Raw genomic sequence first — 16,229 nt, 5'->3', positions numbered from 1 at the left:
GTGGGACCCTGGAGCTGTGAAGCAACAGTGGTAACCACTGTGCTACCCCGATTTAAACTGAGGATCACCACACCTCAGGTGGGGGGGCAAGGTTGACAACGTGGGGCCTTCATGAATAACCTCAGCCAGTACAGGAATTGAACCCACGCTGCTGGCCTCGCTCCGCATCATAAACCAGCGGTCCAGCCAACTGAGCTAAACTAGCCAGGTGTATGAATACAAGCGTAATATACAGGTGTATTAATACAGGTTTAATATGTATTATCCAGGTGTATCATACATGTGTATCATACAGGTGTATTAATACAGGTTTGATACAGGTATATTATTCAGGTGTATTATTCAGGTGTATTAATACAGGTTTATTATCCAGGTGTATTATCCAGGTGTATCATACAGGTGTATCATACAGGTGTATTAATACAGGTTTGATACAGGTGTATTATCCAGATGTATTATACAGGTGTATTAATACAGGTTTGATACAGGTGTATTATCCAGGTGTATTATTCAGGTGTATTAATACAGGTTTGATATAGGTGTATTATCCAGGTGTATCATACAGGTGTATTAATACAGGTTTGATGCAGGTGTATTATCCAGGTGTATTATCCAGGTGTATTTACAGGTTTGATATAGGTGTATTATCCAGGTGTATTATCCAGGTGTATTATTCAGGTGTATTAATACAGATTTGATATAGGTGTATTATCCAGGTGTATTATCCAGGTGTATTATACAGGTGCATCATACAGGTGTATTATCCAGGTGTATTATACAGGTGTATTAATACAGGTTTGATATAGGTGTATTATCCAGGTGTATTATACAGGTGCATCATACAGGTGTATTATCCAGGTGTATTATCCAGGTGTATCATACAGGTGTATTAATACAGGTTTGATACAGGTGTATTAGGCAGGTGTATTATACAGGTGTATTAGGCAGGTGTATCAGGCAGGTGTATTATACAGGTGTATTAGGCAGGTGTATTATACAGGTGTATCAGGCAGGTGTATTAGGCAGGTGTATTATACAGGTGTATCAGGCAGGTGTATTAGGCAGGTGTATTATACAGGTGTATTAGGCAGGTGTATTAGGCAGGTGTATCAGGCAGGTGTATTATACAGGTGTATCAGGCAGGTGTATTATACAGGTGTATCAGGCAGGTGTATTATACAGGTGTATTAGGCAGGTGTATCAGGCAGGTGTATCAGGCAGGTGTATCAGGCAGGTGTATTATACAGGTGTATTAGGCAGGTGTATCAGGCAGGTGTATTATACAGGTGTATTAGGCAGGTGTATTAGGCAAGTGTATTATACAGGTGTATCAGGCAGGTGTATTATACAGGTGTATTAGGCAGGTGTATTAGGCAGGTGTATTATACAGGTGTATTAGGCAGGTGTATCAGGCAGGTGTATTAGGCAGGTGTATCAGGTAGGTGTATTATACAGGTGTATCAGGCAGGTGTATTATACAGGTGTATTAGGCAGGTGTATTAGGCAGGTGTATTATACAGGTGTATTAGGCAGGTGTATTAGGCAGATGTATCGGGCAGGCGTATTAGGCAGGTGTATTAGGCAGGTGTATTAGGCAGGTGTATTAGGCAGGTGTATTAGGCAGGTGTATTATACAGGTGTATTATACAGGTGTATTATGCAGGTGTACTATGCAGGTGTACTATGCAGGTGTATTATGCAGGTGTATTATGCAGGTGTATTAGGCAGGTGTATTATACAAGTGTATCAGGCAGGTGTATTATACAGGTGTATTATGCAGGTGTATTAGGCAGGTGTATTAGGCAGGTGTATTAGGCAGGTGTATTAGGCAGGTGTATCAGGCAGGTGTATCAGGCAGGTGTATTATACAGGTGTATCAGGCAGGTGTATTATACAGGTGTATCAGGCAGGTGTATTATACAGGTGTATTAGGCAGGTGTATTATACAGGTGTATTAGGCAGTATAATACACCTGTATAATACACCTGTATTATACAGGTGTATTATACAGGTGTATCAGGCAGGTGTATTATACAGGTGTATCAGGCAGGTGTATTATACATGTATATCATACAGGCGGCACCATCGGGAGAGTAGGGGAATTGTAAAACTCAGGAAACACCCTTGACCACAAGCAGTATGATGCCTCTGTCACTTTCTTGCGCAATGCGGCCTGACCTCCGAACACTTGGCCCATCTCTCCAGGCATCTCCCTCTCCCCGCGGCACTCACCCTCCCTCCGGCCATGCACATGTCCCCGGAGCTGTGTCCCATCCCCTGGGTGTTCCGGATGTCAGCGGACTGCAAGGGAGCAGGTTTAATGAGCTGCATTATATGGTTCACATCCCAAGTTATCACACACCTTGCCCTAACAATGCGGTGGGTATGAACTGTCTCTGAACTTGCCCTTCAGAGGCTGTTTAAAGGCCCAACCTTTAAATTGTTAGTGTGACTGGGGAAATTGAAAAGATGCCGGGGCTGGGCTCTGTCTGGCAGCTCCATACCTGTCGCCTCTCCCTCCTCACTGCGGTCTCCTTCTCCGTATGTGTTCAGGAACTCTGCAAATGCCCCCCTGTTCGCCTTTAGTGTTTGGTATGACCCTATCTCAGACACTTCACCATCCACTAGAACCACAATCTCATCCGTTTGAGGCAGAAATGTCACTCCGTGCGTCACAAGAATTCGAGTCTGTTTAAAAACATGAATTGTCAAGAGAGTCAGGGAATATTTACACAGAATCAGCAGAGTGGCAGCATTTACCTTCCACGCTAACTTCGTGTCAACTCAGCCCATCAGCACATCCCACTGTTTCACTCTCTGATGTGTTTCTCTATCTTTCCCTGAAATCTATGTGATTCACCTTATCAATCCTGGTTGTAGTCCGAAGAATAGACAGAAGAACACATTTCTTATACGGTGCTTTCATGAACTCAAGACATCTCATGAATCTTCACAGCTAATCACGTGTAGTCGCTGTTGTGACGTAATAAATGCAGCAGCCAATTGACACACAGCAAGATCCCACACTCGGTGTGCTGTTGACTGAGGGATGAATATTGGCCAGGACACAGGGCAGAACTCCCTTCCCTCCTTTGAAACAGCACCATGGAATTTTTTTACAATTTAACAATTCATCTGAAAGCCAACTCCTCCAACAGTGCAGCATTCCCTTAGGGCTGCATTGGGAATGCCAATGTGGACACTGTCCTCATGTATTTGGAGTCAGACACAAGCCCATCACCGTCTCACTCCGGTGTAAGACTGCTAGTCTTGATTATGTTTAATACATTAAACAGTTCAAAAGGTACATGCTGTGGAAGAAAATTCAATGGTATTTCACAAAGGGAACTGGATAAATACGTCAAACAGAAATATTGGCAGGACTATGGGCAGAATTGGGATTAATGAGATAGTTCCAATACAATGAGCCGGCATGGATAGAATGGTCTGAATGGGCTCCACCGATGCTGTGAGATTCAATGTTCTGAGTTGTGCAGCATTGGACCGTACAGAGCAAATGGAGCTTAGCATTCACCCCCAGTCTGTACCGACCAGGCAAACACCAGATAACAAGGCATCTGGAGACAAGATACAACTCTGGCAACTGTCAGACAAGGAGAGAAACAAGATTCCAAACTATACTTGTCAGGATTACTCTGTATCTAACCCCGTGCTGTACCTGTCCTGGGAGTGTTTGATGGGGACAGTGTAGAGGGAGCTTTACTCTGTATCTAACCCTGTGCTGTACCTGTCCTCGGAGTGTTTGATGGGGACAGTGTAGAGGGAGCTTTACTCTGTATCTAACCCCGTGCTGTACCTGCCCTGGGAGTGTTTGATGGGGACAGTGTAGAGGGAGCTTTACTCTGTATCTAACCCCGTGCTGTACCTGACCTGGGAGTGTTTGATGGGGAGAGTGTAGATGGAGCTTTACTCTGTATCTAACCCCGTGCTGTACCTGTCCTGGGAGTGTTTGATGGGGACAGTGTAGAGGGAGCTTTACTCTGTATCTAACCCCGTGCTGTACCTGTCCTCGGAGTGTTTGATGGGGACAGTGTAGAGGGAGCTTTACTCTGTATCTAACCCCGTGCTGTATCTGTCCTGGGAGTGTTTGATGGGGACAGTGTAGAGGGAGCTTTACTCTGTATCTAACCCCGTGCTGTACCTGACCTGGGAGTGTTTGATGGGGAGAGTGTAGATGGAGCTTTACTCTGTATCTAACCCCGTGCTGTACCTGTCCTGGGAGTGTTTGATGGGGACAGTGTAGAGGGAGCTTTACTCTGTATCTAACCCCGTGCTGTACCTGTCCTGGGAGTGTTTGATGGAGACAGTGTAGAGGGAGCTTTACTCTGTATCTAACCCCGTGCTGTACCTGTCCTGGGAGTGTTTGATGGGGACAGTGTAGAGGGAGCTTTACTCTGTATCTAACCCCGTGCTGTCCCTGTCCTGGGAGTGTTTGATGGGGGCAGTGTAGAGGGAGCTTTACTCTGTATCTAACCCCGTGCTGTACCTGTCCTGGGAGTGTTTGATGGGGACACTGTAGATGAGCTTTACTCTGTATCTAACCCCGTGCTGTACCTGTCCTGGGAGTGTTTGATGGGGACAGTGTAGATGGAGCTTTACTCTGTATCTAACCCCGTGCTGTACCTGTCCTGGGAGTGTTTGATGGGGACAGTGTAGAGGGAGCTTTACTCTGTATCTAACCCCGTGCTGTACCTGTCCTGGGAGTGTTTGTTGGGGACAGTGTAGAGGGAGCTTTACTCTGTATCTAACCCCGTGCTGTACCTGTCCTGGGAGTGTTTGATGGGGACAGTGTAGAGGGAGCTTTACTCTGTATCTAACCCCGTGGTGTATCCGACTTTGGTGAATATTGTAACTGCTCAACATTCACTGGCTTACTAATCTTTTTTTAAAGATATTACAAAACCTGCCACTCACCTTATCCTTTAACAGCCCATTTGGTCCAATGACCTTCTCAAAGATGTGTTTTCCCACATGAGCGTCCACAGCAGAGAGAGGGTCATCCAGTATGATGATTTTGGCTGCACTGTAAGCTGCTCTGGCCAGGCTGACCCGTTGCTTCTGTCCACCACTTAGGTTGATACCCTGGCAAAGGAAATCAATCAATTGCCAACTTATTTATACTTAGAATTTTTCTACACAATAAGAGGCCATTGGGTTCATCATTACGTGGGAGCTCTGGGAATAGTTACGTTTAATTCAATTAACCCCTTCTTTTTAGTCCGAAATGTGACATCACAAAGTTGCTGATCCTGCAGAACTTTCTCTTCCCTTTGGAGATTAGTTCTGGAATTTGCTTCCACCCCTTACTGACTTGAGGAAGCCAGCGGTGAGAGAACAGAGGTTTATTGAACTATTTACAATATTCTACTGGAGGCAGCTCCTCTCTCCCAGTCCAGTCCTGGCTGGGAGAGCTAACCACACCAGGCCCTGCTTTGGGCCGGCTTTTCTGTTTGTTTCTGGGAAGCTCGTACTCCACGTGTCCTCTGGGGAGATCAGCAATGGTTTCCCCGCGGTTCTCTTGGGTGTTATTACAGCCCTCCCCTCCAAAAGCCCCCCTTTGGTCGCCAACAGTGGGCGGCCTAGAGCGCCCCTTTGCCCGCTGCTCTGCGTCCGCCTGCAGAGGCTCTGGGCCGGGGGAGTGTATCGGTTTGTTCACCGCTGTTTCCTGGCCGACCTCCGAAGAGTTATTGCCGGGACCTGGGTCTCAGACACGACTTTGTCCACAGGTACATTTAACTATATACAATATTCTGCTCCAGCAGCAACTGGCCCCCAGTCCAGTTCTTGCTGGGAGAAGTCCAGGCCCTGCTTAGAGCCGGCGTTGATGTTCTTTTGCAACAAGCTCCAGTTGATGGGATCGCCTCCAGTGGTTTCCCCGTGGTCCTTATTGAGGTTTTAACAGATCCACTTTTCAGAAAGAGCCTTTTCTAACCCTCCTCATAATCACCATCCCCTCTAATTCCTTTCCTTTGTTTTTTTAGGGTGGGGCTGTTATTTTACGTGCACAGGCCCTTTTTTGACCAACCATACGTGTCATAACGGGACCAAAGATGTGCTGGTTAGGTGGATTGGCCATGCTAAATTGCCCCTTAGTGTCCCACGCTGCGCTTGGGGGCTTGCAGGGATAGTGCGGGCCGAGGTGGGGTGCTCTTTCCGAGGGTCGGTACATACTCGATGGGCCGAATGGCCTCCTTCTGCACTGTAGGGATTCTCTAACACAACGAGACCAAGAATATGAGAGATACAGCCCAGGTTTCTCACCATAACATTCAGTAAAAGGCAAATAAAAATTGGAACACACATCTTTACAAAAAAGTCATGTGGCTACCAGCCTAAATCGAACATTTCCGTTCAGTTGTTAGTAAAACCGAAACACTGCGGACACTGGAAATCTGAAATAAAAAAACAATAATTGCTGGAAAAACTCAGCCGGTCTGGCAGCCATCGTTGGAGAGAGAAACAGATTAAAACTTTCTCCACAGATGCTGCCACATCTGCCGAATCTTTCCAACACTTCTCCATCTCTCTCTCTCTCTGGTACCTTTTCTCCAATCTCCGTTTGGTCCCCAGCTGGTAACAGTTCCAGATCTGGTAGAAGAGCACAGGCCTCCAGCACTTCCTGATATCGCGATTCCTCCCGTTCCAAACCAAACAGGATGTTGTCCTGTAGGGTATCATTCTGGATCCATGCTTGCTGAGGTACATAGGCAAACGAACCCTAAAAGAAAACCAGCGGGAGGAAGCATGGGGTGAGAAATCGGAAGGTCATAGATTCATAGAATTTACAGAGCAGAAGGAGTCCATTCGGCCCATCGAGTCTGCACTGGCTCTTGGAAAGAGCACCCTACCCAAGGTCAACACCTCCACCCTACCCCCATAACCCAGTAACCCCACCCAACATTAAGGCCAATTTTGGACACTAAGGGCAATTTCTCATGGCCAATCCACTGCACATCTTTGGACTGTGGGAGGAAACCGGAGCACCCGGAGGAAACCCACGCACACATGGGGAGGATGTGCAGACTCCGCACAGACAGTGACCCAAGCTGGAATCGAACCTGTGACCCTGGAGCTGTGAAGCAATTGTGCTAACCACCATGCTACCATGCTGCCACAGGTCTTAATCGCTTTGCTAATACTAACATTTGGCTCCATGTGAGGGAGCAGTTAAGGCAGATTAATTTGTTCATCCCTTGACCTTGTAACTATCTCGTCCTCCCTGGTGAATCCTGAATCAACCCTTTACTTTCAGTTCTTCAACTAAGTTCCCACTCATTCCGAGCCATTCCAACCAAGCTGACATTACGTAGCAGAATCAATAACTTATTGTACATTCATGCGTAAACTCCTTTTGTAAATCTTCTACTAAAGAAGCTCGATAGGGAAAGCAGCCCATCTGATCAACATGCCATCAACCTTAAACACTCACTCCCTTCACCACCGATGCACTGTGGCAGGCGTGTGTACCATTTGCAAGATGCACTACAGCAACTCACCAAGTCTTATTAGACAGCACCTTCCCAAACGCAGACCCCTACCATCTACAAGGACAAGGGCCGCAGACTCATGGGATCCCCACCACACTGACGTTTCTCTCCCAGTCACTCATCACCCTGACTTGGAAATATATCAGCAATTTCTTCACTCTTGCTGGGTCAAAATCCTGGAACTCCCTCCCTAACTGCACAGTGGGTCTACCTACAGCACATGGACCTCAACGGTGCAAGAAGGCAGCTCACCACCACCTTCTCAAGGGCAATTAGGGATGGGCAACAACTCTCAGATTTCATGAATGCACAATATAAAGACACAAATTTGCAGGTCGATATCTTTTGACCTTCTCCTGTTCAGTTGGTGGAACTTTGGGAAGTGTGTGGCATGTACGCTTCCTTAAAGCGTAAACACAGATTCCCACTGCACCTCCACTGAAGCTGGGCAAAAAGAATGGGAGAAGCTCCCAGGGAATTTCCAGCAAGGGTCACCCCTCCCACAAGGACATGATAGAAATTTGGAGAAGCAGGAATTCTGCAAAGGGTGTATTTCAGTACCTTTATGTTGATGAAGCCTTTGACATTCTCCATCTCTCCCAGTAATGCAGATATCAAGGAGGATTTGCCACTTCCCACACTTCCCACCACCGCGACCAGGCTGCCTTGTTTGATGTCTAGTGTAACACTGGAGGGAATAAAACACAGTAACTTCATTGAAGCCTACTGGTGACAATAAGCAATTATTATTATTACCCTCTATGAAAGAACTGTCATTGGCTGCCTGTGCTAGCACCCTGTGAAGGTGGTGGGGGGGGGGGGCACAAAATGCCAGAGAACGGCCACAGAAACAAATCACGTCGCTACTCCCTCGCTCACCTATCCCCTTTCCATCCTTTCCTGAAGAAGGTTTATTGCAACATTAGGACGACAATATGATCCTGAGAAATGCCCAGCTTCAGCACCTCCAGCACAGCAGCAAGGAGACACACATGGCATATCTGCACAAAAACTACTCACTTTTTAATGGTCGGATTCTCATTTTTATTCCAGGAAAAGGTGGCGTCTGAGAAGCTGACTGCAGACTCTGGAGGAAGGACAAGATGGAAAGTTATTTCTCTCGGAGCCAAGAAATGTCAATTTACTTGCCCTGCCCGACTCTGTACAAGACGCAGAATCTCACAATGGTGTAGCGCAGGAGGCCAATCCGACCATCATACTGTACCGGCTGACAATTAATTCCCCTTTCCTTCTCTTGCCACGTCTCTCTGACAATCTTTCCCTCCAAGTATTTAGGGGAGACAGTGGGGTCGTGGTAATGTCACTGGACTAGCAATCCAGAGGCCCAGCTAATGCTCCCGACTGGGGCATGGGTTCAAGTGCCCACCAATGCAGCTGGTGAAGTTTTAATTGAATTCATAAATCTGGAATTGAAAGCTAGCCTCAATCACGGTGACCATGAGGCTATCATCGATCGTTGTTAAAAACCCATCTAGCTCACTCACGCCCTGTGGGAAGGAAATCTGCCGCCCTTACCTGGCCTGTCCTACATTTGACCCCAGATCCATAGCAATGTGGTTGACTCTTAATTACCCTCTGAAAAGACCCAGCAAACCATTCAGTTAGGCAATTAGGGATGGGCAACAAGTTCTGTCCTTGTTGGTGACACCCACATCCCTTAAAATAACAAAGAAAAAAACTGTCCAGTTCCCCTTAGAAAGTTAATATTAAAACAGCTTATATCACCCTTTCAAACAGCACATTCCAGATTACAACTCACTTGCTAATTAAACGTTTCCTCGTATCGCCTCTGGTTCTATTGCTAATCACCTTAAATCTGCGTCCTCTGGTTAGCCACACTCCTGCCACTGGGAATAGATTCTCCTTATTTGGGACCTTCTCTCCAACGTGGGGGAGATGCTCAGGAAGTTCGGTTCCTTCTCGGGATATAAGTTAAATATTGGCAAAGGCGATTTTCTTTTCTCCAGTGAACCCCCCCGGAGAGGGGAGCTGATCCAGGGAGGCTGCCGTTTTGTCCAGCCAGGACTCGTTTTCGGTATCTGGGAAGTTGGGAGGCTCGTGATTGGCCCTCGCTCCATAACCTTAACTTTGCCAACCTGGTTGATGAGGTAAAGGCTGATTTGGAAAGAGTTGGGAAGCCCATCCTTTGACTTTGGCAGGAAAGGTCCAGAAGGTGAAAATGAATATTTTTCCAAGGATTTTGTTTCTGTTTCAGTGTCTCCCAGACTCTCTTTCTAAGGCTTTCTTTGGTAGGATCAATAAGTTAATGGTATTGGGGATAATTGATGGGATTGAAGGCTGATAAATCTCCGGGGCCTGATAGTCTACCCCCCAGAGTGCTTAAGGAGGTGGCCAAGAAATAGTGGATGCATTTGTGGTCATCTTCAGGGATTCTATAGGCTCTGGAACAGTTCCTACAAATTGGAGGGTAGCTAACGTAACCCCATTATTTAAGGAAAGGAGGGAGAGTGAAAACAGGGAATTATAGACCAGTCAGCCTGACGTCAGGAGTGGGGAAAATGCTGGGGTCCATTATAAAAGATTTAATAGCAGGGCACTTGGAAAACAGTGGTAGGATCAGACAGAGTCAGCATGGATTTATGAAGAGGAAATTATGCTTGACAAATCTACTGGAATTCTTCGAGGATGTAACTAGTAGAGTTGATGAAGAGGGAGCCAGAGGAAGAGGTTTATTTGGACTTTCAGAAGGCTTTCGACAAAGTCCCACATAAAAGATTACCATGGGAAATTAAAGCACATGGGATTGGGGTAGTGAATTGAGATGGATAGAGGACAGGTTGGAAGACAGGAAACAAATAAATAAACTGGTCTTTTTCCAAATGGCAGGCAGTGACTAGTGGGGTAGCACAGGGATCGGTGCTGGGACCCCAGCTATTCACAATATATATTAATGATTTAGATGAGGGAACTAAATGTGATATCTCCAGATTTTCAGATGACACCACGTAGGGTGGGAGGGTGAGCTGTGAGGAGGATGCAAAGATCCTTCAGTGTGATTTGGACAGGCTGAGTGAGTGGGCAAATGAATGGAAGATGCAGTATAATGTGGATAAATGTGAGGTTATCCAGTTTGGTAGCAAAAACAGGAAGGCAGATTATCTGAATGGGAAGAGAGGGGAATGTTCAATGAGACCTGGGTGTCCTCTTAAACCAATTGCTGAAGGTAAGCATGAAGGTGCAGCAGGCAGGAAAGAAGGCAAACGGTACCAAAAGAACAGGAGCAGGGAAGTTTTGGTGAGACCACACCTGGAATATTGTGTGCAATTTTAGTCTCCTTATCTGAGGAAGGATGTTCTAGCTATAGCAGGAGTGCAGAGACGGTTTACCAGACTGATTCCTGGGATGACAGGACTGACGTACGTGGAGAGATTGAGTTGTTTAGGATTGTATTCGCTGGAGTTCAGAAGAATGAGGGGGGGTCTCATAGAAACCTATAAACATCTAACAGGACTGGACAGGGTAGATGCAGGAAGGATGTTCCCGATGGTGGGGGTGGCCAGAACCAGGGGTCACAGTCTGAGGATACGGGGTAGACCATTTAGGACTGAGATGAGGAGAAATTCCTTCACCCAGAGAGTGGTCGGCCTGTGGAATCTGTTACCACAGGAAGTAGTTGAGGCTAAAACATACACTTTCGAGAAGCAGTTCGATATAGCTCTTGGGGCTAAAGGGTTTACAGAATAGGAGGGGGGCGGGGGGAGCAGGGACAGGTTATTGAGTTGGAGGATCAGCCATGATCATAATGAATGGCGGAGCAGGCTCGAGGGCCTGAATGGCTTCCTCCTGCTCCTGTTTTCTATGTTTCTATGAATATTCCAACACAGACAATGGCCTTGATACATCAGCAATAACTAAGCTGCTCTTACATTTCTCTTACTCAACGTACCATAGCTGGGATCCTGTCGGATTGCTGAGGTGTCTAAGTTTTCACCTCCTAAGAACCTTTCCAGCCGTTTGCAGGAAACCCCGGCCTACAGATGGAAGAAATAATAACTCTCGTAATCAAATGACGTGTGTTGGGTTAAAGGAGCATTAATATCTTACAAAATTTTATGAACATCTTTTATTGACCAATAAAATTGTTCTAGTTCACTATGTTCAAGGGGTGAGTCTTGGTTAAGGACTCTCTGGCTGAGGAATCTACAACACGAGGGTCACAGACTCAGAATAAGGATCATTTAGAACGTAGAATCCCTACAGTGCAGAAAGAGACCATTCAATCTGCACCAACCCTCTGAAAGAACATTCTAACTAGGCCCACTGCCCCGCCCTATCCCCATAACACCACCTAACCGGCCCATCCCCGGACACTAAGGGCAATTTATCATGGCTAATCCACCTAACCTGCACGTCTTTGGACTGTGGCAGGAAACCGGAGCACCCGGAGGGAACCCACGCAGACACGGGGAGAACGTGCAGACTCCACACAGACAATCACCCGAGGCCGGAATTGAACACAGGTCCCCGGTGCTGTGAGGCAGCAGCGCTAACCACTGTGCCGACCAGATACATTTCTTAAATGGTCACGAATCTTTGTAATTCTCTCCCTCAGGGAGCTGACTGCTCTGTTGTTGAGTATGTTCTAAACGGTCCCTAGATTTTTGGACATTACTTGGATTAAGGGATTGGGCAGATAAATGAAGCTGAAATCAAAGATGGGCCATGATTTTACTGAATGAAAGGCCGCCTCAAAGGGCCAAATGACCTACTCCATTCTTTATGATCTCTGAGTCAAAGATTGTGGGTCATTCTCGACACTCAACCCCATAGTCCAGTTTTGCAGTCTAGTTCTGTACAGAGGGAGTGTTGCACTGTCAGAGGTGCTGTTTTTTTGGATGAGTCCCGTTTGCCCTCTGGGGTACAGGAACACATGAAGAGGTTTGTACCTTCAATAGAGAGCAGAAGGAAGGGAAAGACCATCACCAGGTTTCTGGAAACATAGGAACAGGAGGAGGCCATTCAGCTCCTCAAGCCTGTTCCACCAGTCAATAAGATCATGGCTAATCTCTGACCTAACTCCATATACCTGTCATTGCCCTATAACCTTCAATATCTTTGATTAACAAAATTCTATCAATCTCGGGCGGGATTCCCCCGTATCCGGCGGGGTGGGGGGTCCTGACGGGACGCTGTGGCGTGAACCACTCCGGATTCGGGCCGCCCCAAAGGTGCAGATTCCTCCGAACCTTCAGGGGCTAGGCCGACGCCGGAGTGGTTTGCACCCCGCCAGCCGGCACGGGTCCGTGCATGGGGGGTGGGGGGGTGGGGGGGTTCACTTTCGCGCCGGCCATCGCAGAGGCTAATACAGCCGGCGCGTAGGAATAGAGTGTCCCCACGCCACAGGCCAGCGCGTGGATCGGTGGGCCCTGATCGCGGGCCAGGCCACCGTGGGGGCATCCCCCGGGGCCAGATTGCCCCCCCCCCCCCCAGGACCCTGGAGCCTGCCTGCGCCGCCGGGTCCTGCCGGTAAGGGACCCAGTCCAATTTATGCCAGCGGGACTGCATAGAACGGACGGGACTTCGGCCCATCGGGGGTCAGAGAATCGCCGGGGGGGGGGGGGGGGGGGGGGCGCTGCGAGCAGCTGCCAACCGGCACGGCGGAATTCCCGCCGCCCCTCAGCGATTCTCCGATCCAGCAGGGGCTCGGTGAATCCCACCCGGCTCGTATTTAAAACTAGCAATTGATCCGGCATCATTGTCATTTGTGAAAGGGTTCTAACTTTGCCCACCCTTTATGTGTAAAAGTGTTTCCTAATTTCACTTCTGAAAGGTCTGACTCTATGTTTTAGTCTATACCTCGTAGTCCTACTGGGGCGGCACGATAGTACAGCGGTTAGCACTGTTGCTTCACAGCGCCAGGGTCCCAGGTTCGATTCCCAGCTTGGGTCACTGTCTGTGCGGAGTCTACACGTTCTCCCCGTGTCTGCCTGGGTTTCCTCCGGGTGCTCCAGTTTCCTCCCACAGTCCCAAAAGACGTGTTGTTAGGTGAATTGGACATTCTGAATTCTCCCTCTGTGTACCCGAACAGGTGCCGAAGTGTGGCGACTGGGGGACTTTCACAGTAACTTCCTTGCAGTATTAATGTAAGCCTGCTCGTGACAATAATAAAGATTAGAATTATTAGAACTTCTGATCCAGCTGAAATCATTTCTCTCTGTTCTACTTTATCTGTCCTCCCCCCCCCTCCCCCCCCCCCCCTCACACCTTGAAATCTTTGATGAAATTGCCCCTTAACATTCTAACTTACAGAATTTCAACCCTAGTTTGTGTAGTCTTTACATAGGATATATAGTACAGGCCATTCAGCCCAACTGTTACGATCCCAACTCAGTAGATTGCAACTTCTATTTTTTGTTTAGAGACGTGGATTAACAGAGTCGCAGGACAGCTGATTAACTTTTAACAGAAGGACAAAACATTTATTAAATAAGAAAAGATTAACCATAATATAATACCGCTTCACCCCAGCTAAGCCGTTACAGATATATACAGGTTTATAGGGATAACAGACGTTACAAAATCTATCTTATACTCTAATGTTCTCAGTAAGTACACAGTCCATGTAAACCAACTGGTGAAATGTGGTCAGACACACCCCACTCTGAAACCAAGCAGCTGACGCCACTCAATACAATTTCTGAGAATTTCTCATCAAATCCCCCCATTATATGCTCGGTGCACCAACTGGTCTAACTGGAACTCTGACTTCCGCAGAAGTATTTCCAAACTCTGCTATCAAAGAATATGCTTGGAATCTTCTCCCAAATAACGCTTTCTCTTGGGTACCTTCACCAAGGATCCGCATCCAGGATTTCAACCTCTCCTTTCAGTATTCCTCTGCCCTGGATTCAGATGCCACATGTATTCAAGCTTCTGCACAATCTCTCACGTACCCAGCCACGCCAAGGGAACACCATTGCTTCACAGGCTACGTTATGGTGTCACCAACCTTAACATTACTTCAGAACCCTGGCTTCTCACTAGCCAACTTGACCAGGTCTGCTCTTTTCAGCTCCGTCTTTAACACAGAGCCTCTCTCTGTCCCTTGCTTAAACTGCAGTGAACACTACCTTGTTCAGATTCCAGCTCTTTAGCCCTTTGATTTCAGTCTTCCCGGGGCTTCTCTTTTTATTCCCTGATTTCTAGAACCATCTGTCCTTTAGCTTCTGGGGCTTTTTCTGCCCTCTGTCCTACTTCTCCGTTGGCAATTTCTGTGAGAGCTGCTTTCTTGTCACTTAGCCGGTTCCAACTGAACTCAAATGCTTCTGCTTTTTAGTGTGGGCCTCTGGCTGCTAAGCCATAGCTTTGTTTATTTTAAAACTTGTAATTGCTTTACATTGTAAACCCTTAATTGCAATGCAGGCAAAATATAAAGTGAAACTAAAAGCCACAGACTATTTAATATGAAGCTAAATTAAGATTTTAACCCCACCTTACCACACAAACACAGAAGCACAAATTAAGCTTAAACTCAAACCTTATTCATATTACCCACAAATATCAATTATTTAAAGCATCTCAATTTCCTAACAATAATGCATTTAAACCTGTTTTTTGTTCATTTAATAATAATCACTTATTGTCACAAGTAGGCTTCAATTAAGTTTCTGTGAATAGCCCGGCGCCTGTTCGGGGAGGCCGGTACGGGAATTGAACCCACGCTGCTGGTCTTGTTCTGCATTACAAGCCAGCTGTTCAGCCCACTGTGCTAAACCAGCCCCATTTAAATCGACCGTCGTAAACTTCCTTCATCATTTGCTGGTCCAGTTTCCCTGTAGTTTTTCTGTTTTTTCTCTTAATTTACCCTTGAGAGATTTGTGTAACTGGACCCCCTGTTTCTAACTTTTCACCATTTGGGATATATCCTCTTCTATTCATTTAAAAAAAAAATTTAGAGTGCCCAATTCATTTTTTCCAATTGAGGGGCAATTTAGCTCGGCCAATCCACCTACCCTGCACGTCTTTGGGTTGTGGGGGCGAGACCCACGCAAACACGGGGAGAATGTGCAAACTCCGCACGGACAGTGACCCGGGGCCGGGATCGAACCTGGGACCTCAGCGCCGTGAGGCAGCAGTGCTAACCACTACGCCACCATGCTGCCCTTGTTCTATTCATTTTTGCAGGTCCAAAGTTTATAAGCTTCCATTGAAATCCATTTGCCACAGGTCTTACCTGGACTAGTGATGAGATAAGCATGGGTAGCATCATTAGAGGAAATCTCATAATGTTGAAGAGTGAGATGGAGGTAAAAGCTTTCTCAGCATTCAGAACATTACTTGGATCCACAGCGAGGTAAACAGCAAAACTGGTTAGAGTCACCTACGCAACACAGGGGAGAGAATATGTGAGACTCAGGACGACAGTAATTCCTCACTTAACCTCCTACCTGCATTCTTTAAAATGAGTGAAATAACGATAAATAAATAATTTCCCCATAACAATTAATGCTAAATAGGAGTTAGATTCCCAGCGAGTCTCTCCCCCCGATCCCCAGCAAGCCCCTCCCCCGATCCCCAGCAAGCCCCTCCCTTGATCCCCAGCGCGTCCCTCCCCCACAATATGTCCGAGTGACAGGAAACGGTAGTGGTGAGTGTTGTGTTATTCACCCTGGGGTAACACGGACTGCAACAGGATGCAGATGGATTGTAAAGCAGACACCAAACTTAGGCGTTGGTTCA

General features: G+C 46.9%; 1 protein-coding gene across 1 annotated transcript in view; it reads right to left on the bottom strand.

Annotated features, from left to right (window-relative positions):
* abcc2 (ATP-binding cassette, sub-family C (CFTR/MRP), member 2) overlaps window positions 1–16,229 on the bottom strand; it is a 64,407-nt gene that overhangs the window by 27,621 nt on the left and 20,557 nt on the right. The window contains exons 10-16 of the mRNA XM_038822215.1: window positions 15,724–15,870; window positions 11,437–11,521; window positions 8,529–8,595; window positions 8,070–8,196; window positions 6,563–6,739; window positions 4,936–5,103; window positions 2,505–2,688 (exon numbers count right to left, since the gene is read on the bottom strand). Coding sequence (XP_038678143.1) covers window positions 2,505–2,688; window positions 4,936–5,103; window positions 6,563–6,739; window positions 8,070–8,196; window positions 8,529–8,595; window positions 11,437–11,521; window positions 15,724–15,870 — 955 coding nt within the window. The remainder of the gene's footprint in view (window positions 1–2,504; window positions 2,689–4,935; window positions 5,104–6,562; window positions 6,740–8,069; window positions 8,197–8,528; window positions 8,596–11,436; window positions 11,522–15,723; window positions 15,871–16,229) is intronic.

Source organism: Scyliorhinus canicula, chromosome 16, assembly GCF_902713615.1.
Source record: "Scyliorhinus canicula chromosome 16, sScyCan1.1, whole genome shotgun sequence".
NCBI classification, from domain to species: Eukaryota; Metazoa; Chordata; class Chondrichthyes; order Carcharhiniformes; family Scyliorhinidae; genus Scyliorhinus; species Scyliorhinus canicula.
This window is presented reverse-complemented; position numbering and strand designations above follow the sequence as displayed.